This window comes from Haliaeetus albicilla, chromosome 22, assembly GCF_947461875.1.
Source record: "Haliaeetus albicilla chromosome 22, bHalAlb1.1, whole genome shotgun sequence".
In the NCBI taxonomy this organism is placed as follows: domain Eukaryota; kingdom Metazoa; phylum Chordata; class Aves; order Accipitriformes; family Accipitridae; genus Haliaeetus; species Haliaeetus albicilla.
The window spans coordinates 17,244,466-17,268,308 of NC_091504.1; the positions used below are offsets into that span (position 1 = coordinate 17,244,466).

Here is a 23,843-nt window from a genome sequence, read left to right on the forward strand (position 1 = left end):
GGGTGACAGTCCACTGCTAAGACGACGGTTCATAGCCTGGAGACCTAACAGATACTTCTGTTTGGAAGAGGGTGGTATCTAATATGATCTCATCAGGTGAGAGTGCTTGGAAGGGATTGCATAGTAAGGCATTCTGCCCATGGCTTTGCATTTAAGGAGGTGTAAGGGTGTTTGTGGTGGCCAGAGAACATGATAACCCCGTTCTAGAAAACAGCTTTGGGTCGTGTTATGTTAGCCACATTTTGCTTGGTTTATCAGGAACAGGTTCAGACTTCTTTACATGCATTTTGATGTACTTTCTAGAATCTTGTGATAATTATTTCATCTTTAAAGTTCCTACTGCTTCTGCGCTACCATTCAAATCGTCCTTAGTCCTTAATGTGAAGGATTGGTAGAGGTAGTTGGAAAGCCTGTGTTTCTTAATAGTAGCAAAATACTGAAGGCTAGAAAAGATGTCTGTGTGAAATCAAGGTTGCATCAGGTGTTGTTGGACCATATATATTTCCTGTTCCTCTTTTTCTTCACTCTGAACATACCAGTTTCACTTTGGCTCCAAGCCCCTTCTGTCAGTCTTTTCATGGCCAGAATAAAGGAGTAGGGATCATAATTTTGGGGCAGTGCCTACACAGTGAAAAACACAGTAGATACTCTGAGCCTTGGCACGTTGGGATACTACATTTGTATCCTGTGCTCTGACTTTAACTTCTAGAAAAAGACAAGTATATGTGGGAGAATAACTGGAATAACTGCTGGTTGGGTAGGAAATGACCGACAGCTGTTGCACTGTGTATTAACACCTTGACTGTGTCTCAGATCATTTATGATTGTCTGTAGTGAGTGAAGATGTCTGTGGCCAGCTGTTCCTACAGTGCCATAAGAAAGAAGGCCAGAACACTTGGGTCTGCAAGACTGCAGACATCTACAGGACACCTGCACTGGTAGTCAAGTACAAGTTAAAATCTCTGAAGTTGAGGGAACAAGTATAAAAACATGGTGCACAAGGAAGAAGTTGAGATTTCAAATACTCTAATTTGGGGGTATTTTTAAGTATGAAACAATCCCTTAATAGTTAATGAAAGTTGTTACTGATATTTTTTGACAAACTGACATTTATTATGAGCATTTAATGGGTTTCTGCTTTTCCGGATAAAGACTAAACACGGTGTGAGTGTGCAAGACTGCAGTTCAATTCATTAGAAGCTGTGCATGCACATCCAGGAGGAAAATCTCTCCCTCAAAGATTAAATGAGGACATGGGCAAATGTCTTAGAATTTAATTTAAGTTTAGGTCTAAGAAGAAAAATGAAAAGCTTAGTAATGTCTTAATTATAACAGTATCTTGGAATTTAATTTTTTTTCTTCAGAGATACTTTCTTTTTAATTAGATTATCTGTGTAGATGGAGGAATGCAGCTATTTAATATTTTTCTTTGCCTCCTTTCAGCAGCATTTTCTGATTATTGTGTAACACAGCTGATGCATTAGGTAGCATATTGTAACGATCATTGGTCTTGACAACAAGTATTTATTCCCAATTGAGGCTGTGGTACTGGAATTAAGTAAAATTACTGGCATAAGTGTATACAGTGAAATTTTGGGATTTGGGTTTTGTGAAAATGTAGAGGATGTAACAAGAGTAATACCAGCATTTTAGAGGCTGTAGTCGTACCTGCTCCAGAAACAACTGGCACAGGGTAGTTCTGTGACAGTACGTCTCTTGTCCTGGTTTGAACTGAAAAGGCACTGCAATGATTAGGAAGTATCTGTGAGTTCACTCTGAGTTGAGACTGTTGATAGAACCCAACAGGCAGATTGGAGGCTGTTAAACAGCAGGATGTAAGGCTGTAATGACTTGTAGGTCCAAGTCGGTAAATGATACATTGGCTCTTGCCACAGCCTCACACGTAGGAGAAGATGATAGAAGGGTTTCTCCTCTAATTCGGGTTCTTGACAGCAATGAATCCAGTGTTGAGTGGATAAGGAGCAAAGCTTTCTTGCTTAAAGGACTCCTTTCTCACTGTGACATGTGCGTGCATGCCAACACACACACATATCCCCCCTCAGTGTGCAGCTGTGTCTCCACATTCTTCCCCAACAGCTTCTCACCTGGTAATCTGGTCCAGCAGGAAAGGGTCTGAAGAACAGATAGTGTTCTAATCCAATGGACAGGATGTTGTTTGCTCTGACATCTGTCTTTGCAATGATTATGTCCTTGTGATTTTCATATTGGTCTCCTAGCTTATCCCAGATTGGCAGGAGTTTTCTGCAGTCTTAGGACCGAGGGCCTTCTGCAAATTTAAAAATAAAAGTAGAAGGATACAGTCTGGCAGAAAAGCATGTGCTGGTGCAATTACTGGGACCCATTTAGCCCTTAAAGTTAACAGGGTTTTGGATTTCAGTTGTGGTCAGTCTCTACTTGAATTTAATGAGGTTTCATGTAGCAATAACTAGCTATTCACTAATGCATTTGTGATAGCAGTGCTGGTTTAGCTCTGTTTAACCTTTTATGACTATAACAAACACACATCACTTGTCATATGACTTTGCTGGAGAGGCATGCCAGATAACCAGTGCAACCCAAGTAAGTCTTGCATCATCCCCATGGTGAAATACTTGCCAGAAGCACAAAATGCTTTCTGCATACTAAAATCAACTATTTTCATAAACTATGCTATATTTACACTAAAAGGAGGAGTTTGAGGTATAGTGGTGTTTTAACTCTGAGTGCTGTGCTCATGCAGGTTAGCAAGAAGGCAAACTGCTGAGAACCCAGTATCCCCTTAAATAGCATACAACACAGTTGTAATCCTTCAGTCATGAGAGCAATGCTCATATTCAGTTTAGATGGAACTGAAATTTCTGGGGCACTTTCCTGAATACACTATATCCCATTTACCTGCCTTTCATTTCAAGAGGACTTGGTTCAATTCCTGCTTAGATCAGTTTGATCATGATACTGAAATGTAAAAATGACTTGTGAGAATGAAATGGCTGCAGCCAACAAGGAGGATTGCAGGACTGTACTACCTTTAAGAATTCCTGGAATTCAGGGCAGTACAGCTAGTTGTCTATATTTATGTTAATGCTGCATGTTTGCTCTACTGAAGTAACTACGGCACAAACTAATGCCTGCTGGCTGGTACAGGGATAGGGTTGTGGTTTCATGCTGGGAAGAGTCAAGCAGGAAAACCACTTCCCTTGCAGACAAAGGAGAAAAAAAGGAGTTACAATTTGCTAAACCACAGCTCCTCTCTGGGATTTAATCCTAGAGCATTATAACCAGACAACCTCACTTAACTCTCCCTCTGTCCTTGGAAGACAGCCTGACTCATACTGTACAGCAGTCTCTAATGTTCCATTGTACAACATGACGTTCTAGTGTCATTTCAACACTGAGATTTGTTTGATACAACCTTGACAAATATTTACTTAAGGGATCAGTGTTATTCAGTGCAACCCTAAGTCAGCAAAGGTGTCACAGTGTTTCCATAGATATGACACATTTTTATGCAATGCTTTCATCAGACAACAAAAGTTCATTAAGCTTGGCTTCTGTAAAGTGCAAAGATTAGTTTGGTATGTAAGCATGAGCTTTTGTTTTTCACTTCCAATTGATCATGTTAAAGCAATTTAAAATCTGAATACAACAATAACACTTATAAAACATAACAAACACAGCCATGATCTTACTGAAGACAATCCTGTTTAAATTCTTCCCGACAAGCACTTTAACAGGCATCTTGTCCCAGTCCTCTGGAATTTCTTCACTAGAGACATGTAGCTAAACAGAAACAGAAACACTGCTGTGAAAGTGCAGAGAGCATTGAGAAACTGTACTCCAGCTCAAGTTAATGTGAGAGCGATGGGACATTTCTCTACCTAATGTGCGCTATTACTGTGTGTTATTTTTTATATCTCTATAGCCTAGCCAGCCTTCCTGTGCTACCACCTTCTCTCCCTTCAGCGGGGAGCTGGGGTCTTGCGTCGTTGGTAGTCAGAATTACTTGTCCCTCTCTTGAATACAGACTCCATAGTAGATTGTCTGAAAATGACCCTTTGGAACACATTTGCATTCATTATCCTGAATTCTTGTTGCCCAGTGTTCAGAAGGTAGACTACTGAAAAGCTTACCTATGTTGGGCTCTCAGAAGTGATATAAAACACACAAGAAAGTGTGCATTGCTGCTTAAATCTCTGCCTTCACCACCAGTCACAGTTCCCACGTGACTCCTACAATTTACAGTATATTAGCTGGTAATTTCTTTTCTTTTACACCACAGTGTAGTCGTAGAAAAGCACACATTCCCCATGGAATCTGTTCCCTGGTGGGAGTGTGCCACTCAAGCAGATCTTGGTGGAGAAGAGGCAACATCTCCACCTCTTCTGTCCTTCTGCCCCCCTCCAACATTGAAATCAGGATCTACTACTTGGATCTCTATAAATTCTGCCTGCTGTCAGACTGACTACTTCATCTTTTCTCCTTATGATGGAAACAAGTAAGTCACCCTGAAGAGCACTGAATAAGCAAAACACTAATGTATTTTTCACGTGAGTGTGGAGGATGATGCCTCATTATGACAACAAATACTGTATTTACCATTGGGAGTGATCTCCCATGTGAAAATTCACTCTGCTAAACAACAAATACCAAATCTTACTCCACTCTGAAGCTGTCCATTTTCTATTTACTGGACTTTTCTGTAACCTCAAAATCCATTGCAATCGTTGTTTGCATCTCTCCCAACGAAGGGAGTGAAACATCTCCATTATAGTATTGGAAAGATTGAGGCATAGGGATTTTTTAAACCATTAAAATACATCAGCTGAAGTAACTGAAATATTGGGCCATAAATGATTTATCCAGTTTTTGCATAGGAGGACTGGAGAACTTTGTAGTCCACCTCAGTTGTTAAATACAGAGGAATGCTCTGTCAACAACTGTAGACGAATGCATTAGAGCGAGAGTAAATTAATAAACTGATTATTGGAACAGCACACTGTTATAATTAAAAAAGAATGTTTTGCAAATTTTTTAGAGTTTTAGCTGGTGTAGTAGAGGGGCATCTCATTAGTAATGGACATACCTTTGCTTTTCCATTTAGGTAGCTCTGGCAGAATTCTTTTAGATTCTCCACAGTCACCTCATCTGCAGGCATTTTGTACTTTACATCGCTTGTCAGATTTAGGATTCTCATAGCAGGAACATCAACCTCCCTGATGCGAAAATACTCAAAACCTCATCTATGCCTTGTTTCATTAGTATCAACCAAGACAAACGTTATCTGGGAATAGAGAGTCATGCATGTGGTTGAGTCTTCCAGCTTTGGTTTAGCCATTTTAGAGAAACAGACCATGGAGCTTGGCAGTGGGTTAGGATCTAGCCTTAAATGCAAGGGATTGCGTAGAACCTTTTTTTGGTCTCAGTCCAACAACCAGCAGCTCTGTGGACTTTATCGTACCTTGATCCTAGTTAATAAGAAATGCTAAAGCAGCTAAAAGGAATGGAGCTTTTCCCTCTGTCCTGTCACAGTGGTTTGCTATCACTTGTTTCAGTAACACCTCTAAATTACCCCTCAAAGCTCTTATTGTTCTTCCTAATAAATCTTAACAGGACAAAATAGCTGAAACACCTATAATCCATATGTCTTTACCAATACTAATGTGTGATATGTTATTACACGATGACTTTCCATTCTTCAGTGTCTCACGTACTTAGAGCAGGAGTAGCACCATAGTGACTGACAATGGCAAACTGAAATACTTTTGTGTATGGCTGCCTGTACCTGTTTATATACATGCAAACACATGTGCTGCAAGTAAGGCTATGCAGATGCCTTGCAGTATTTCTCGGGTTTTGTAGCTGGTTCCAGCTCTTGGTTCAGGCAATACTCTGAGATCCTCATGGCATTTCCTGCTGGTGGCAGAAATTGCTAGAACCTTGCTAAAACTGTTTTTGGTTGGAAGTTGCTCCTAGAAAGTCACATGTAAAATCAGAAACAGTTTTATCTGGAGCAGCTGGAATTAGTGTTAGTTTGTGTGATCTTTGTGTTTTAAAGACTCAATTTCAAGTGAAGTTTATTTTTCAGCTTGTGTCCTGAACAAATCCGTAGAACGGTTACTGAAACTGTTTTTAAATTGTTTGGTAGACTTAGAAGATGGACTGACAGCAGTGTACTTTTACCAGTAACATTGGTGAGTGTTTTTTCCGTTGATCTCCTGGTATTCGTATTTGCAAAGCAGAACTCAGCATTACAAACCTTTCCTCTAAATTTCACAGCAGCAGACTTGTAGTTTTCATAAATCACATTGAATGTCTCCGAGTTCGCTGGGGTGAACAGCAGGATGTGATTTTCAACAGGGACATCAAAAATCTTCACAGATGTCGGGGAAACAAAAGCCTCAACATCTGTTCCACCAATTGTAACCAGAACAGTGAATCAAATGCTCAGCATATCAGTATCATTCAGTTCTGCTATTGCAAATTTTACTTTTTAAGACTCAGTTCCCAATCATTTCCATAACTGTTGGATTTTTTTCATTGTTTTAAAGAAGATAAAGTAAGAAGAATCAGCAGCAGCTGAATGTTTTCTCTGTTCCAGGAAAAACCTCATCTTTATTCATAGGATTTTAGTCAGAAGGGACTGTTGCGATCCTCTTGTCTGACCTCCTGTATTACACACACTGAAGAATTAATGCTAAAGATGTGCTGAAAGTAGAAGGTGGTGTTACCCAGGGAGGCACAACTGCAGCAGCTGCAGGAGCTGGACCTGGTTGGGGTAATTCCTTCACTTCGGGGTGGTATCAGCAGCTTACATCTTCCCTGCACAGAGCTATCCTTTTTCTCATGCCACCCCATGACCAGCAGCAATGAGATGTCCCCCAGGCAAGCAGGTATTTCCATGTCTTTCCCTTCCTACCTGCACTAGCAACAATTATTGCTGGTTTCTTTCTTCCTTGTCTTGGCCCAGAGGACCCAGTTGCTGCATGGGAGTAGAGGGATTGGAGCCAGGATTAGGGACTGACCTTCCAACCTCCCACCCCACCTAGTTGCTGCAGAAGCAGCCCAGGCCTTTGTATTGGCTCCACAGGAGAGCGGTGTTTGCATGTTCAGGCAGGTTCACAGTTTGGCCAGCTGTTCCCGGTCTCCTAAGAAACATCTTGCCAGAGGGAAGCCTTCTTTGGCCTGGATTAGACCGAGGGCTGCCTGTTGGGTTCTGCTGGTGTTTCTAGATGTGTTTAGGGCAGACCTAGTCAAACAAGGAAACAAAGCAGAATAGCTCCCTAGGTCTCTTTCTGCATGGGTTCCTGTCTTTCTCCTGTGGCATTTGCTAATACAGTGAAATAGGCATACCTCAAGATTACATTTAGTGATCAAATCCAAGGTGAAGGTTTTGATTAGCCTCATTAGATCTAGTTTGTTCTGTCTGCCATCTTCAAGCACTCCATTATGCACAGGTTTTCCCTTGGACAACTAGTGAAGTTTGTGAGGTTGTTGGCCTTGTCAACTATAGGAACAAAGAGACTGTCTTTACTCTAAAATGTTGTTCTCAGCTTTGCTGTTTTATGATCCTCAGTAGCTGAAATTCCGTAACTTGTAAAATAAATGTCACAGCTAGATTACAGAACAAGATTATAGCTAAAAATTCAAGGTACAACTGACAGTTTTAACTTGCTCAGTAATCTTAGCATACTGAAAGATCTTTTCTATACCTATACACACTATCTGTGACACGCTCACTCAGGACATCCTTGGTCTGACTACTTCATAGCCTAAATGTTAGTGCTACTTCTATGTAGTTTTGTTCTTGTTGTTGGCCACTTCTGTTGTGGATTGGAAGAAAAGAAGATTCGTGGCCAAAAGCAATGCAAAGGGAGAGAGGTGAACGTCTGCAAAACTCACTGAACCTGACAGCACATGTTGATTAGAACATGGGTTGGAAAATAAAGCTATTTTATCCAGATCCTGAAGTATAAATTAGGACCCTGAATGTAGGCAGCCAGATTGAAAATATCAGTTGTCCAAAGGTTGCTGTTTGCCTCCTACTTGTCTCTCTTGTCTGTAAATGTGATATTTTTTGTGTTAAGCTGTTTGGATTTCAACTAGGAAATTACGTAACCTGAAAAATCCCCAAACTGCCTTTCCATAGCCTAATGCTGCTAGTGCAGCTCACTGCACCTTGCCCACTAGGCTTTTGTACTCCTACCTTCTTAAACACAAGAGTGTTCTTTTGGATGCCATAGTTAGCATGGATGGCTGTCATCCTGAAAGGCATCTCTGGCACATCCCTTGGTGTTGCATACTGTCATTGTGAAGTTCCTAGTCCCAGAAAGAGTATTTATTAAGACTGTGTCCTGTATCCTGCTAGGATGTGTAGGAGTGAGAGCTACAGGTGAGGCAGGCCCCTAAAGTCTTGTGAGGTAGAGAGGAGAGTGTAACTGTAAAGTGGGTATAGTTTGCCGTGATCACTTCCAAGGGGAGATCTTCACAATAGGGGAGATCCTAGGAGTGCTGTGACACCGCTAGTGCATTCACCTTTCCAGCTAGTGTCAGCTGGCCTGGGTCAGTATGGATCGTACATGGTCCTCTATGTCCTTCCTGCTCTAATCTCATCTGCCCTGCACTTCCCTGGCATTTCCACACTCTGAAAAGACTTCTGCAGATGGGGAAGGATCATGCCCATAGCTGCTCCCCTGCCGCAGCTCATCTGCACAGCCGACAGCATGTGATAGATTAGAGAGGAGGGCTCTCTGCTTGCAAGAGGACCTGACTGATGTGTTTGGTGCTGTGACTGAGTGCTCTTCAAGGCAGGGACCTTGACTCCTACATCTGTCAAATAGTCAATGTGCTGTCCACCCTCAAACTAATAGTAAATAAGCATGATGAAAGGCAACAGTGCTTCCAGATTTGATTTAATCAGACAATTATTTCATGCTAGATGAATGGTAGTTTATATGCTGAGACCTCCCAACACATCCTGGCACTCACATTTGTGAGCAATCTGTGACTAATAGAAGGCCAAATACAGCTCTTTATTTACTTGGACACTATTTTGTTGGCTTCCACCCATTAAATTTCTGACATGCCCTAGCTCATGCTCGTTTATTGTCATTTCAGCCCCCGAGTGAAATCAGAAAGTCCAAACACATCTGCAGGGAATATCTGCTATCAGTGTGGTTCAGGGAACTCTCCAGCATAACTGTGATAGCAAGGGCTTCTCAATCTGGCCAAGCACTGGAAAACTGCCTTCCTTCATAAATGGCTGCAAGCACATTGTTGCAAAGCAAAATTCTGGGCACTCTGAGCATTTTCACAGTTTGTCCTATTATGCTATATGTGTTGACCAACTCTGTTACTATGGGGCATTTTGGTAATGAATCCAGTTTTCCACATCCATAAAACCTGGAGTATCCACTGTAGCCAGCACATTTGGGACCTTATCAGTTCAGGGATGAGTCCAGACACTGTGCTTTTAACTGAGCAGAGAGATACCAGAATAAAAGTCTCTTTAGTCAGAGAAAATCCTTGACTGAATGTTTCAGATATTAAAGATTTCAAGGACACATTGAAAAAGCAGGAAAAAATATGCCTATTTTACTGACTTCTGATTGCATGCCTTGACAGCTAAAAGTTATTTTGCACTATTTGACTATTGTTCTCTATCATTCAGCCCCAAATCCTAAGAACCTTATTCTGCTCTGGAAACTAGTAGGAATTTGCTTGAGAAAGAACTACATGAGTTGGATCATAAACAGTATAATATTTTATGACTTCCTATCCATGCAGATTTCTTAGCTGGCAGGAGCTTAAAAGCACACTTAGCGTGATATTCATGGAACTGTGCTCTGCCCCCCTGAGTTTCACTGAAGTTGTTTAAATCATCAGATGGAAACATGAAGAAAAGGCACTCCAGTATATTAGACAATATTTACTGCCTTTTTATGGGCTTAAGCAGGAAGGGAACATTCCTTCACCAGAACAGCCTGCAACTATTTATGTCTATGATTTTACACCACGTTTGAATAGAAGTGCAGTGATAAGGTAACCCTAGATTTTTAGATCAGTTACAACTCTGGGCAGGGATTACAATTTTTTGCATTTGAAGACTCCAATCGCAGTACAACCTGCACCACCAATGGGTTAATTCTCTCCAAAGAAAATTATGTCGTTAAGTAAGGATAGGTAGGTCAATAGTTCTGCCCTCTTCCCACCAGCCACCAAATTTGGGATGGTTTGGCAGAAGCCCTTTATCTGAGGATACAGGAAAGTCTGCTGTGACCAGGGCTGTGCAAACACTGCTGTAGCATCATGCTTTCAGAAGCTGCTCTCAGAGTGGTAGGTCTCTGTGCTTGGGTACCTATTCAGGAAAAGTGGTGGCATGTGAGATGTTCCTATCTCTGCCTGGGTTGCTTATCTAGAAGTGTGAAAAAGTAGATAGAAACAATTAAATCTTTAAAAAATGCAGAGAAAACAGAGGGCCTGGGCTTTTCAGGCAAGTTCTAGGTCTTTTGGATGTGTGGGATTTGGTGGTGATAGCAAGCACTATATCCTAAAGTTGGAACTTTTGGAACAGAAACCACCCTTTTGAGTTTTCCAGTGAATTGTCTTAAAGCCAATCACTGCCAAATCATCAGCATTTATGATGGCTTCAGCCTGATCAGCAGAGTTGATTAAAACAGTGCTAGGTCCTGTTCTTCTTTTCACCCATGTAATAAAGGCTGAGGCCTGTCTGACTCCTGTGGAAGGAAAAGAGCATTACGATGACCATCAAAATGAATGACAGAAATTTCTGTGTAATCAGGATAGAGGCAGTGGAGGTGCAGAAGAATGCTGAATACAAATGGACTTGGGCTCCTTAGGACTGAGGTCAAAGCTAATTCAAAATGGGCTTGGGACATCCAAATTCAACCTCAGGTTCTAGTCATCATTTAAACTATTGCTGACTCTAGAAGATCAATGGTGGATCAGTACTGTGTTTTCTGGGACCTCTGCAAATGGCTTTATGTCCAATTAACTGCTTAATCAAATATGGAGAATAGAGATGAGGAAATTCAGACAAGTAGAAAACCTGTCCTGCAACATTTCATGTGTCCCAAAATCACAGTAAGCTATAAAGAGCTATCGACCTGAGGTTTAATCCAAAATGACTTCAAACCAATTGCAGATTTTATTGAACTGTCTGTTCAATTAAATTAAGTGTCAAAATTGTTCCTTTGGTGCTGCAGAAGGGATCTGATAGACACAGAGACATGTTAAAATTCCTCTGTGGTGCTGCAGCTTCACTGTTGAGTTAGGACATAAGAAACAAAGCTAAAGTGTCAAAGTTGTCCTTTAATTCTGGATTGTTCCATGTTTTGGCTTCCAAATTACTGCTACCATTTTAACTGAGATTACAGTCAGTCTGTTTATTTGGTAAATTCTCTTCAAGCTTTCAGGAGTTTTAGGAATCTTGAGTCTCTTTAAAAAAAATGTTTTCTAGCTATCATGTTTTCAGAGGAATTGGAGACACAAATTGAGGCTCAGGAGATGAAAATCTTAGCTGTAAAGTAGCTGTTTCATCTCTGTATGACATCCTTGTTGGACGAGAGCAAGAGTCCAGCAAAGGGTTAAGGAAAATTATGTATGAAAAAGTCTGTATGCTGTGAAGTGCTAGAGTCAAGATGTACAGTACAAGTAGATTATCAAAGATGCAAGTCCTGGTACTGTGCATTTTAGCAATATGACAAGATCAAAATTGAGTCAGACCATTTTACTGCCATCAAGTCATTTTGCAGCAGGCTGCACTGCAACTAGCTTAAAATACTATTTTTTTAAGGTGAAGCAGGCAGGGATCTGCTCTGGAGTGTATAGGCTGCAGAGCAAAGCACAGAGCAGTATCTAGTGGCCACATAATGCTTGACTTCTGCTGTCTAAATGTAGAATTGAGGTCTTGCGGCTTATGTCAGCGACATAACCCCTCAGCGTGTTTTTCATGTGGTTAATCTTTCTATTGGGTTGCTTTAAACAGCCTGTGTAGCTTGTTTCCACTGGCCAAATTCTGGCCTTGGAGTTGGCCTTGGCCTAGGATTTGGCTTTCATGCTATGTCTGTTGCCAGGACAACCATTCAAAAATTCCCTCTTCTATAAAATACTTGAGTTAATTTCTTGATTTAAATGAGGTCTGCAGTTTCTTTTGTGGTATGAAGTATATACCAAGTTCTGTATGAGAAGTCACTGGGTGGTCACAGTGCATTTTCAGTTGCCAGTTCTCAATGGTTTAAAAGTCATACAGAGTAGGTGAGATTTACTAGTTGTTGTACATAAGCATTTACCAGTCAACAAAATGTAATTTAAGTCATCATTGGTGGTACTTGTGCTTTGAATGGTTGATAGTATCTTGTACAAATCACAGAGCAGAAGCCAGTTGCCTAACTTCTTGTGTCTTGCTAGTGTGTCTTAAATAGCAGCTCTCTGCTTAAGGGTAACTGTGTGCGTGTTGTGTTGTGATACTCTGTATTCACTGCTTCTCACAAGCATACCTGTCAGATAGGTTTACTGGTTTAAAAAAGGGTTTCTTGTCAATGCTATAGATTTAATCAGAGACTGAAGGTAGGTTCTTTTGCTCTCATGTATCAGCACCTCTAATAAAAGTTAAGTATGGCAAATCACGCTTTCAGTGGTATTTGTGCAGAAGCTGCTGTTCACACAAGTCTAGGTGGTGGGAACTTGGTAAGAAATTCAATAGCAAGGAGGAGCAAGTTACTAAAAATACTGAAGATCAGCTTGCAGCAGCAGCAGCCACAGGGGGCTCAGCAGTTAAAGAAATCAGAGCACTGGGTTATATACAGGCTCAGGAGGCAAACTTTAGGATCCTTTATTTTGTTGGTTGTATGAAACTTGTGACTCAACTGTATCTGCTCAGAGTACACTAACAGATGCCTGGCTAAGTCATGCAGTTTTTGTCAACTCTGTAAAAGCTCATTTTAGGCAAAAAAAAATTAAATACTTTTCTTGTATATACTTTCAGTTAAAGAAAAACTCTAATAAGGCCTGGATTTCCCAGGACTGCTCAGGTCAGTCCTGTTCCAATATTGTTGTCTTTGCTTAATAACTTTCCGTAAAAGATTTCAAACTATTCCATGGTTTTTCTGAGCCACATATGAGCTCCCTCTGATGGCTAAATTGCAAAATTCTTTTCCTGGGCTTAGGAAGTATACCTGTATATTAAGGAACCTAGTGATTTCACAGAGTATTGCTCCAGCCTCCTTCTGTAGACACACTGCCCGTGGGAATTGCAGTGAACTAGAAGTGCAAATGGAGCAGGTTCGGGACCAAATTCTTGTTCAATGTAACTAGTTTATTTGTGTTTATTGTAGTAAATGGGAGTAAGTCATCTTGTTGGGGTGATTCTCTGTGCTTGGTGGAGTTAGGTCAGCAATGAATTTGGCTGTGTGAACTAAACATAGAGAAGCATATTCAGGTATACACTTGGAAGATTAATAAAAATCCAAGTTCTTGTATTGGTACAGAGATAATTGTATATTTAAAACCATGGGCAAAACCAGTTCACTACCTTGCATATTCTGTTTCCAAGCATCTATATTTTTCTTAGCAGCATAATAGATAGGTACATCCTCTTATTACATATCATTATCTTATCAGTGCATAAGACAGTTTACCTTTGCAGTCTATGGGATCTCCCCTGCTGCTATCCACAAAAGATTTCACAGTAGGAAACTCTCGAATATTAAATTCTTTTCTCAAATCATGTTGGTGTGTGACAACAATTTTGCCAAACTGGATTCTTGGAGCTGCTTTTTTAAGCTGTCGTGCAGCCTCAGCAAATTCTTCAGACAGGTTCTGAGATAGCTGAGATAAAGAAACATCTGGAAAGGGTCAACCAAAAGCAAATGGTTTACATAGGCTGCAGAATGAAGCTTTCTAGTGGAGGTGGTTGTGTCAAGTAGTAGCTGGAAGGGTTAAATAAGGTCTTTTATGACTCAGAAATAAATGAGAAATTATCTTTACATTTTACTTCTTTGTATTGATGCTGATTGTTCACCACTCCACACGTCCTTGGACTAGTCACAGTGAACAACTAGTAAGACTGCAGTAGTCTTCTGTTGGAAAGAAACAACATGGAATTAAAAAGTAGATTGACTGACTGACTATGCTGGGTATGAGTTAAAGGGAAGTCATGGGTAGAGTTAGATATTACTCAGATTAGGGCTCTTTGGTAAGATACCATTTTTGTAAGCACTTCACTGAGGCAGACCTTTGTAATGCAGAAACTACTTTTCCAGATGAGATACAGAGGAGGGAAGGAGAGCAGCAGAGTATGGTCTTCTAGAGACTGGCGATGTATTTCTGCATACCGTGCTGTCTGCCAGCCCTTCTCTAGCACAAATGGCAGTTGTGTGTTTGGAGGAAGGAGAAGGGCTGTCCTAGCCTGGGCCTTGGAGGTGTAAGTTATATTAACATGAAAAAAGGACAAGAGAAAGAAACTAGTCACACGTTGGCTGCTCTTTATTCAAAGTCAAATAAGAGGTAAAGGCTTGGAGCTTTACAATTTTGCAACTTGGGTTGAAAAGAATTTGACTTTCTTTTGCTAAAATTGAGATACCCTATCTTGTTAAATTTCTTTTATTATAAAGAGCAAAACCTTTCTCTTTAGATTTTGCACAGAAAATTTTTAGTTTCATCAATATACTTTTCAAATAAGAACATATGTAAAACAGCCAGTTAATCTTGGTTTGATACATTTATGTGTGTTCTTGTGTGTGTGTATGTATACTTACACAAGCACACACACATGCCCCAGAGCGTAAATCTAACAAAGTAACTTTCTTTTTGTTCTTCAACAAAGTTACAAATGCACTTCTCTACAGCCTACCTGGTGAAGACGTTGCCCAACATAACCAAAAAGTGAATGAACATTTCTGTATGAGTTTTAATAAATGAAAGATAAAACCATTAACCTAACTCAGTGCCGACTTGCATTTCTTGCATTATTCATCATGGTCCTTGCTCTGAATCCCAGCCATCAATTATTTTCTTCCACCTAACTGCTACGGCAAGGAGTGTGAAGAGTAGCATTAAATAATGTTATTTTCTCAAAATGTTAACGCGATAGGCCCTTCCAAATTCTGTCACACATAAGCCCATCTTGGCTTAGCCTCACAGAAACCCTGGCACTGGGACAGCTGCTCCAGCTGCTAATATGCCAAAGGGGGTTCTTGTTAGTAGAACAAAACTTAGTGTCTATTCAGGGGGCACTCAGATACCATGGTGATGAATAGAAGGTGCTTCTCTAAAGAAAGTAAATGAGCCTTAAGGCATCAGTCCAAAGCAAATTGTGTTCTAATTGCCTGTAAAATTACTGTTTCATTAAATAAATTAATTTTGATTTTACAGAGAGATTTTCAAAGAGATTTTATCCTAACTTCAGTTTCCTTTTTCCAAATCATAAAAATGGTCTTACAAACCTTTTCCCCAACAAGTTTGTAATGTGTTATCTCCTAGCACAAAAAAAAATGGAGTAGTAGCTCCAGTTGTATCTTGATATGCTCTAGAGGTAACTGCAGAAAACCACGATACCTATTACAAGTTCTGACCTGTCAACATAAGAAATAGCATGTCTACCCTCTAAAAATACTGCTGCTTCTAGGGACACCGTGTGTCGAGCCTTTATGAAATATCTTTGCTTAAAATGATTGCAAAGATAGGCAGACTTTAAATAAAACATGGGGTACTTGCTATGCAATTTAAGAGTGCAGATACACAATGACTGCACATGGCAGGGTTAGCCCGGAACAGTTAGACCGACCAAGTTATTGGACTTTCCAAGAGGAAAAGCTCTGGACAGAGTGCTGTTGAATAAGGACCAGGAAGCCACATAGCAATTAAGGATCTAGCACCTTCTAGCTAATTCCAAGGCAATGTTTTACACCAGAGGCAAGTTCAATATAATGACTTTTTCCTAATAACCTAAGGTTGCACAGCTGTTTTACTACAGCTGGGAATTTGGAAGATCCAATGCTTATTGCATAGTGAAATGCGACTCTCTTGGGAAGGGGCAGAAGAAATTGTTGGTGAAGTCCAGAGGCAGAAGCTGAAGCCACTTAGAGGCTTCCCAAATATACAGGGAATAATAAGCTTTATGGACATTAGACACGTATGTAGATTGTCTGGGGAGGTTTAGGATCCATTTTTCTCTGAAATATTTCAATTCCAAACAGATATTTTAAGTATGATCTCTTATCACTGAATGACCTGAATAGGCAGAGTTGCAGGTAACTAGTAATATAACTAGCATGCTTAGATAATGAGAGCTGGTAGAGTTAGTAGCGCCTGGCTGGAGCTGGGAAAAGTGCATGATTCCATCCCATAAAAGGTAATCACTGCATTCAGAGACCAGGAGAAATCTGAGTACCACTAACCTGGTAACTGTGAGACCAAAGTTCAGTGAGTGAACAACCTTCTTCAGCAGACAGATAAAAACTGTTTCCTTGACTACCCAGAAAGCATGTGGAAACATCCATCATGCACCTTTCCCCTGCTTGCCTGAGTGATTAGACTCCTCTTCAGCTTTCTATCAATCCCTTTTCATTCCACTCATTCTCTGTTTGCCTCCCAGGTGCTTTATTTTTCAAGTCGCTTAAGTGTGGCAGGAAATCATCACTCGTTTATTTGGAGCCTTTTCTTGAGTTTTGTTTCGCTTCCTCTGGTTTCGATTTTTATTGACACCAATCGCTTCAGGCATTGGGGTGAGGAAGCAGCTGCTGAGGCTAACACAGCGTCATAGGCGCCAGGCTCTAGGAGAGCGGTACAAGGGCAGACACAGATGAGAGGTAACAGAGTTAGTGACAAGGTCACTAGGGAAGACATGCGTGGGTGGTGGGATTACACAGGGTTATATGCCTGTGCAAACCAGTGTGCAGTGCCACAGCTGCCAGAAGCGAGAGGCCCTTGAAAGGCCATCAACTCAGGAGCAGCATTGTCTTAACAAGGGGAGAACGTCTTCGTTATCAGTAGTTTTAGTTGTGTTGTAAGTAAAAAGGATAATTTAAGGCTTTGTTGAGGTTTTTAAATTTTTTTCCTAGATAGTGTTTTTGACCTGTCTTTTGGAAGTAACACTGAATTCCCTCCCACCCCCTGTCATTGCTGTTTTGTGAGGTGTCCTTTTCAAAACAGACGTGAACCTCCAAAGGAGCATCTTAACAGATTGCCACCATTTGATCATGGGTACAGAAAATCCTGAAAATAAATTATCCAGCATCTGAGAACAACTCAAGCTCTTTGGCTCAGATGTGGAAAGAATTAAAAAGGGCCACAGAGCTAGGAGTTAAAAGCACCTGTGTGGTGTCCTCTTGAATTTCTACTCTTTCTTTTCTTTTTGATAACAATTGAACTGCAAACAGTCACCTTTTTAAATCACTTGTGGGGGGAAACTGTAGCACCATTTCTGCAGCCACTTTGCTCAGACAGTATTGGCATTTTGTCTTTGTGAGGAGAAGGCCCCACAGTGAAGAACAACATTGCGTATTTCAGCACCTTCCCTGACGACTAAAGCTTCCCTGATTTTAGGAACTGATGTAAGAATGCCTCCCTCTAAAGGTCATGTAGAGCAAATCTTATGCACACCCTCATTCCCCAAAGGAAGAGTGTTGGTTGTGGGAGGATTGCCACATTTTCCATTTTATGAGCTATAATAAAGTCTATGTATTTGAGGATTTAAATGCATTTTTATATCTTACCTGTCTCATATATCAGCAACTCAAATTTTGTCACATTTGTTTTCCGTGGGCAGCCAGCGAACTAGGTTAACGTGAAATCACGTGTACATTGAAAGCGATGCCTAACAAACTGAAAGGGAAAACAGATTTTAAATCAGACTGTCAAAAATGCTGCTTTTTATAGCTCGAGCCGCTAGCAGTCTTTTTCTAGGCAATGTAAAACATTTTGTGAGAAACCGGTCCTACCCTTCTGAAGAATTTACAGCATGACTGCATAAGGATCAAGAACAAGGTGGGTATCATTACGTCTCATCATCTCTATCTTAGAGAGTTAGAGTATATTTTTCCCAAAGCCACACCAAATGGATATGGCAAAAGTGGGAAGAGCACAAGAAATCTTGTACTTTGAGACACTCTTTCTCTTGAGCACATCAGTAACATCAGTAAGCTGCTACTTTTTTTTCATAATGCAGCTTACTGAACTAAAATATATTGAAATGTGGGCAGAGAAAAATTTTGCTGATAAATAAATGTGTTTAATGATCCTAAAGCAGTCTTGAAGTTGAGTATACATGAAAGCATGATGAGTTCCTCCTTTAGCTAATTGCTGGTGGCCTCCAATTTCATTGTGCAGGCCTCCAGTTTCATTCGTTGATGGTCTAGTGATTGCTGCAGACCTTGTGAATATGCCTGTTGTCATGCTAAATACTGATTTCCTAGCTGTTAGTTTCTGGCATGGTCAGAAAGTCATTTTAGCAGTCCCACTTTTCATCTTCTGCATAGGCTGCTTTTACAGTTTCACTACAGATATATAATTTTCTCTGTAGAAGACTCTTGAGATGAAGGATGGATTCATGTTTAAGATATCCGAGTGGAAGGATGTTAATCTTGCTGCAGTTGCAAACTTTTCTTGTGTGACATTGAATTTTCCCCGTTCTCTTGTACGCCCATAACCTCCTGTGCTACCTCCATACTTTTAAACTGATGTTTGCGTTTCACTAGAGGTGTTCTGCTATGCAGACATTGAGGATTATTCTACAGTTTGGATCCTTATTCAAAGCATTCAATAAAATACGCATGCGTAAGAAACACCTACCTAAGGGACCCATGCTAATCAGTAAGTCTGTGCAGCAGCCAGCTAGAGTATCATCTAGTGACTCGTGTACCTGCCTGGACATGTGTTTCCACTGTCCTGCTCATTTTTATACGCATAGTTTGCAAACAATGTAAGTGACTCTTCAGAAGATTTAATCCTAAGAGACACAGAGATTTCTGGTGAAGCCTACAGGAATGAGGCACCGACATTCCACTATCTTTCACACTGCACTAGGTTCCTGTAGGAAGCTTAGTTGTAAGAAATACCTATTCTGGGTAGTTTTGAACTGTTTGCATTCACCTACTGTGGTGAGGAGACCCCTATATGCTGAAATCAGTTCTTAGCACAGGAGTTAGTATGCTTTGGATGTTGGCTTTATAAGTGAGCTGAGCATCTGATCTATGTAATTGATTGTATTGGGTCTGGCTGAGATGGAGTTAATTCTCCCCATAGCAGCCCTCGCAGTGCTGTGCTCTGCATTGGTAGCTAGAAAGGTGTTGATAACACACCAGTGTTTTGGCTACTGCTGAGCAGTGCTGGCACAGCATCAAGGCTGTATCTCCAACATTTTTGCCCCCCTCAACGGCAGGCTGGGGCTGGGCAAGATCTTGGGAGGGGATATAACCGGGACATTGATTTAAGATCCATCATACCCCCCCACTTTCTAGAACCCCCCCTTTTTACAAACTATATATGTACATAGACAGCAATTTCTTGTTTTTTTCAGTAACGTTACCTTCAGCTTTTGTGCCTTGAGGTGTTTGTCTTCAAGAGTAACCCTTATCTTGCCTATTAAATGTCATTATCTCAGCATAGATTGTCCGTCAGGCTGCAGGAATTCTACGGCTGACCCGGTACTTCACTGGATATACAAATGTTCTGCTAGAAAAGGTAAACATAACTTTTTCATAAATGAGAGTGCACTTAGCACACAACACAGCAGTGCAAGGTCTGCACTGCTTGTGTGCTTGTCCCTAGGTTATTTCCATGTTTATCTAGGAATCAGAAACTTTTCACTGGAAAGGACAGGAGCAGGCATTCTCAGAGATGTGGGGAGTCAAACATTCACTGGGGTGTGGGCCTTTTCCTGAATTCTTCTGATATGGGGGAGAAAGTGGTGTTAGCATGTGCTCTGCACCCATTTTGTGTTTCCCAAAATATGCCACTAGCCAAGTTAAAGGCTTACAGAACTAGAGCTGTAAGGGACTTGGAGATGTCATTGGTGTGTCCTAAGGCAAGTTAAACCATATCTAAACCAATCTTGACAGCTATTTGACTAATGTAGCTTTAAATATTGCCATGAATGGAGATACCAGAGCCACCCTAGGCATGATCTTCCAGTGCATCATTAGCCTTCCAGATAAATGGTCATCTTTATTGCTGCCTATGGTGTCTGCTGTGTTTAAACCCATTATATTGCCAATGAAAATGAAGAACAGTTTAATACACTGTTTCTGCAAAGAAGTGGGTATTTGGGTAAATTTAATATGTCTCCTCTCAGTCACAGTACGGTCAGTTGCTGATGTGGGCTGATGCGCTGTATTTTACCACTGGGCTGCAGCATACTGTAGGCTATTTCTGCCTCTCTGGCCTGGGAAAGCCGTAAACGTGAATGGTATTCACTGTACTGTTTGGGGGATGTGAGGACTATTCTTGCATGGAGAAGTATGGGACAGTTGCAAAGTCCTGTGAAAACCATTCTGATGACAGAAAATTGGAAAGGTTTATGAAAGGCTTTTGAAGAGAAATGAAATAGGAGGTATGCTTCACTGTGTTCAGACAGCTGCTGTCCCTGCAAAAACTAGAGTAAGCTAATACATGACTTTAACTGGTTAGCTTACAGTGGTGTGCAGCATTGCTTTTGGTGTTTGTGCTTATAAGTGTAACAAAGTTTATTGTCCCAGTGATGAGGGTATTTGTTAGAGTGCTTGGGATTTTTGGTTTTGGGTTCTTTTTTTAAAAGCAACAATATTCTGCAATGAAAGTCAACATAGGGACTTATATTCAGCTAATGTATAGTGTAAACAGTAAAACTCTCCCACGCAAGCAACACTGATGTAAGATCTACCTTCTGCTAGTGGCAAGTGCTCTATATTCCCTGTGCTAATAGGCATCTGTGTGATACTTAGATCAGTTTAACATGGATGGGGAGATGCCACAGACTGCAGCAGAAAAGCACTTTAAATTGACCGTTGAGATTAGGAGCTCCTAGCCCATGCAGGGCACGTAACTCAGCTGGGCAGGCAGCAGGGCTTGTGTCCGCGATAGAGTAGGCACATTGCTGTGTGCTGCTTGCATTGTTTTCAGACATTGTTCTCTGTGCCTTCCCAAAAACAAGCCGGAACCTCTGTTCTGGTGTCCTTCCTCACCCTCTTTATGCTGCCCCTTCAGCTACTTTCTTGTTGCACAACGCAGCTGGGATGAGGGCAGGAGAGTGCCAGATTTCTGCATCATTACTTTGTTTCCACGCTGGGTACTTGCCCCCTGTACTTTGCTCAGCTCCTGAGGGTAGCCTGATACTGCTTGGTGGAAAACCAGCATACGTTTTTGTAGTAAACCTTGCCTGAAAGAAGGCAGACCTGGAACACTGTGAGGGTGGAACTGAAGGGCATCAGGAGGACTTGGGAGTCACTGGGCAGAAGACATCAAAATGGGTGTCTCCTGATAAATAGTGTGGGACTGGTGTGCAACAGGGAAAGCGTTAAGAGTTTTCTCATACTAGATAGGCCTAAGGCAGATCCTAGAGTGTTAAATCAAAGTTTGGAGCTCAGACTTTTCCTCATGCTTGTACAGCATCAGAACATTCCTACTTTCTGGGAAGTGTGGGATTCCTTCCCATTCTCTGACTGTGTCTCTGTGATTGAGAATGGATCGAGAAGAGAAAGCTCTCAGGTCTTGCCTTCGTTCTGCATTTCTCCTGGCTATCTCCTGGTTCAGCATTGTGGAGTCAGGTTTCCTACATCCCAGGACAGTGCCTGGCTGCAGGATAGTTTTTCATTGCCCTAGAGGCTATTTAGTGGCATGTCTCCAAAGGGACCTATTGAGATTGACACCAGTGATTTCCAGATAATGTATCTGGGCTGTGGAGCTCATCACTCTTGTGAGAGATTCCATAATTCTCTGCAGGGACTGTAGGTGTCTTTATTGTTTGTGGGGGAAAGGCAATCCATGAGTTTTCAGTAAGCCCTTCAGATAGACATGGTGACCTTGAATCCAAACCAGAAGGCAGTGAGGACCACTGGAGCAATGTGTGGTTGGGGAGCAGTGTTTAATCTCTGACTTTTTGGGAAGATGCAGCATGGAATGGAAGAGTGTGTTTGTCCTTCCCTTCTGAAGAAAGCCAGTTGTGAGGGTGGTGGGATATCAGAGAGAGAGGTCCAAGACTCTGCTCTGAAGTAGGGGGAAGAAATCCTCATTTAGATCTCCCACATCCTTTGAGTGCCCAAGTCCCTGGGCTCCTGTATTCTGAACAATTCTTTCTTCATCAGTTGGCTCTTCATGAAACTTTTCATGTCATCTTTACATTCCGTATTAAGTTGAAATCCTGAAGTGTGTTGCAATATCTCATTGTTGATCAGCTCTGCCAGTACTAAGGAGGTTTGGCTGCAAACTCTTCTCTGACCTGGACATTTAGGTTCTGTACTTTGAATCAGCTCTTACAAAGCTGAGAATAGAGCTTGACTGAGGTAAGTCTGATAAATTATTTTTTCACCAAAATAATGTGTCTTCAGAGAGATCAAAACAGTTCACAACTGCAGACTGAATTTGGCAAATAGCTTTAGACCCTCCACAATTGAAAAATAAAGTCTTACTAAATTTCAACACTTTCAAAAGCATTTAGAAGTCTTAAATATTAAGTTATAAAGAAATTTCTAACGTGATTGTTCTGAAAGTTTTAAAAATATTTAATGTTTCATAACATTGTTTCAGGATTAATGAAATGTTTGGTATGATCAAACATATTTTTGGTTTCATTAATCTATTAGTGTATTTAAGTTTTGGTGTTTGAAAAATAGAAGTGTTTTCTTTTCAGATTGACCTACACTACTAACTACTGCTACTACTTACTATCATCGTCGTCATCATCATCACCCAGGTTTGGTAGTGAAGCAAAAGTACAAATTACGCGCACTTCTGCTAAGTTAAGATATTGCCTTAATTTCAAATATCCTTTCCAAATATGGAATAGATTGGGGTTTTCAGTCTTGTGCCTGTCTCTAATGCCTGCCTCCAAAGGAGCGCTAGTTGCAAGGTGTTTGTATAATTTAAGGCTAAGTGGATGTGTGACTGAGCTCAGTGAGTATGGCACAGTGAAGCAAGGTCAAGCCCAAGCAACACAGACAAAGTTTTTGCTGTCTTATGCAGATTGAAGTTTCTGCTACTAGCAAGCTGCTAGGAAACACAGTTCCCTGTTTGTGGAGTGGGAAATTATGCAGTATCTGAACTTTCAGATGGGTAACATCACAAGGATATACCTTTTGGCTTCTGCTTTTATGATTTACTTTCTGTAAGGCTCAAAGGGCCAGACCTTCTAACAAAGTTAGTTACTCAAAAGTCCCCACTAGTTTCCTCCCCATGAGGAATGAACATGAACCTGATAGAAAAAACAGAAACCAGCCTCCACCTAATCAAGTGCTAATTTCAGGGGAAAGTCCAATATAATGCAATTACAGACACCAAAATGTTGTAAAAAGGCATTCCCTGAAGCCCAAATCCTCACAGAGAAGAGGTGCCATCTGGCAAAAACCTCATACAAAGCACTGATGAAAGTGTAAGAGGGACAAAAGCCCTCTCTGACTTCTTTTTTTTTTTTTTAAAAACCTAGAGTTTCCTCCATCACTTCTGTGAAACACGTACTCGCAAGATTAGGCAGTGGAAGCAGAGAATGCCAACTCAGCACTGTGTGTGAGGATCCTTCTCACTCACAGTATCCATCTTACATAGCAGACAGGTATTTAACCACCCCAAAAAGGAATAAAATACTGTAGTTATAGTCAGATACATGGAAATAAACAAAATAAACAAGGACTACTGGA

General features: G+C 40.9%; 1 protein-coding gene across 1 annotated transcript; it reads right to left on the reverse strand.

Annotated features, from left to right (window-relative positions):
• Nucleotides 1-1,098: 1,098 nt before the first annotated feature.
• On the reverse strand, nt 1,099-22,881 carry PDILT (protein disulfide isomerase like, testis expressed). Its single transcript, XM_069809331.1, is given in 6 exon segments — nt 1,099-2,262; nt 3,605-3,780; nt 5,084-5,281; nt 6,257-6,405; nt 13,656-13,845; nt 22,876-22,881. Coding segments are annotated over 6 exon segments (984 nt in total). The 3' UTR covers nt 1,099-1,997.
• Nucleotides 22,882-23,843: the final 962 nt, after the last annotated feature.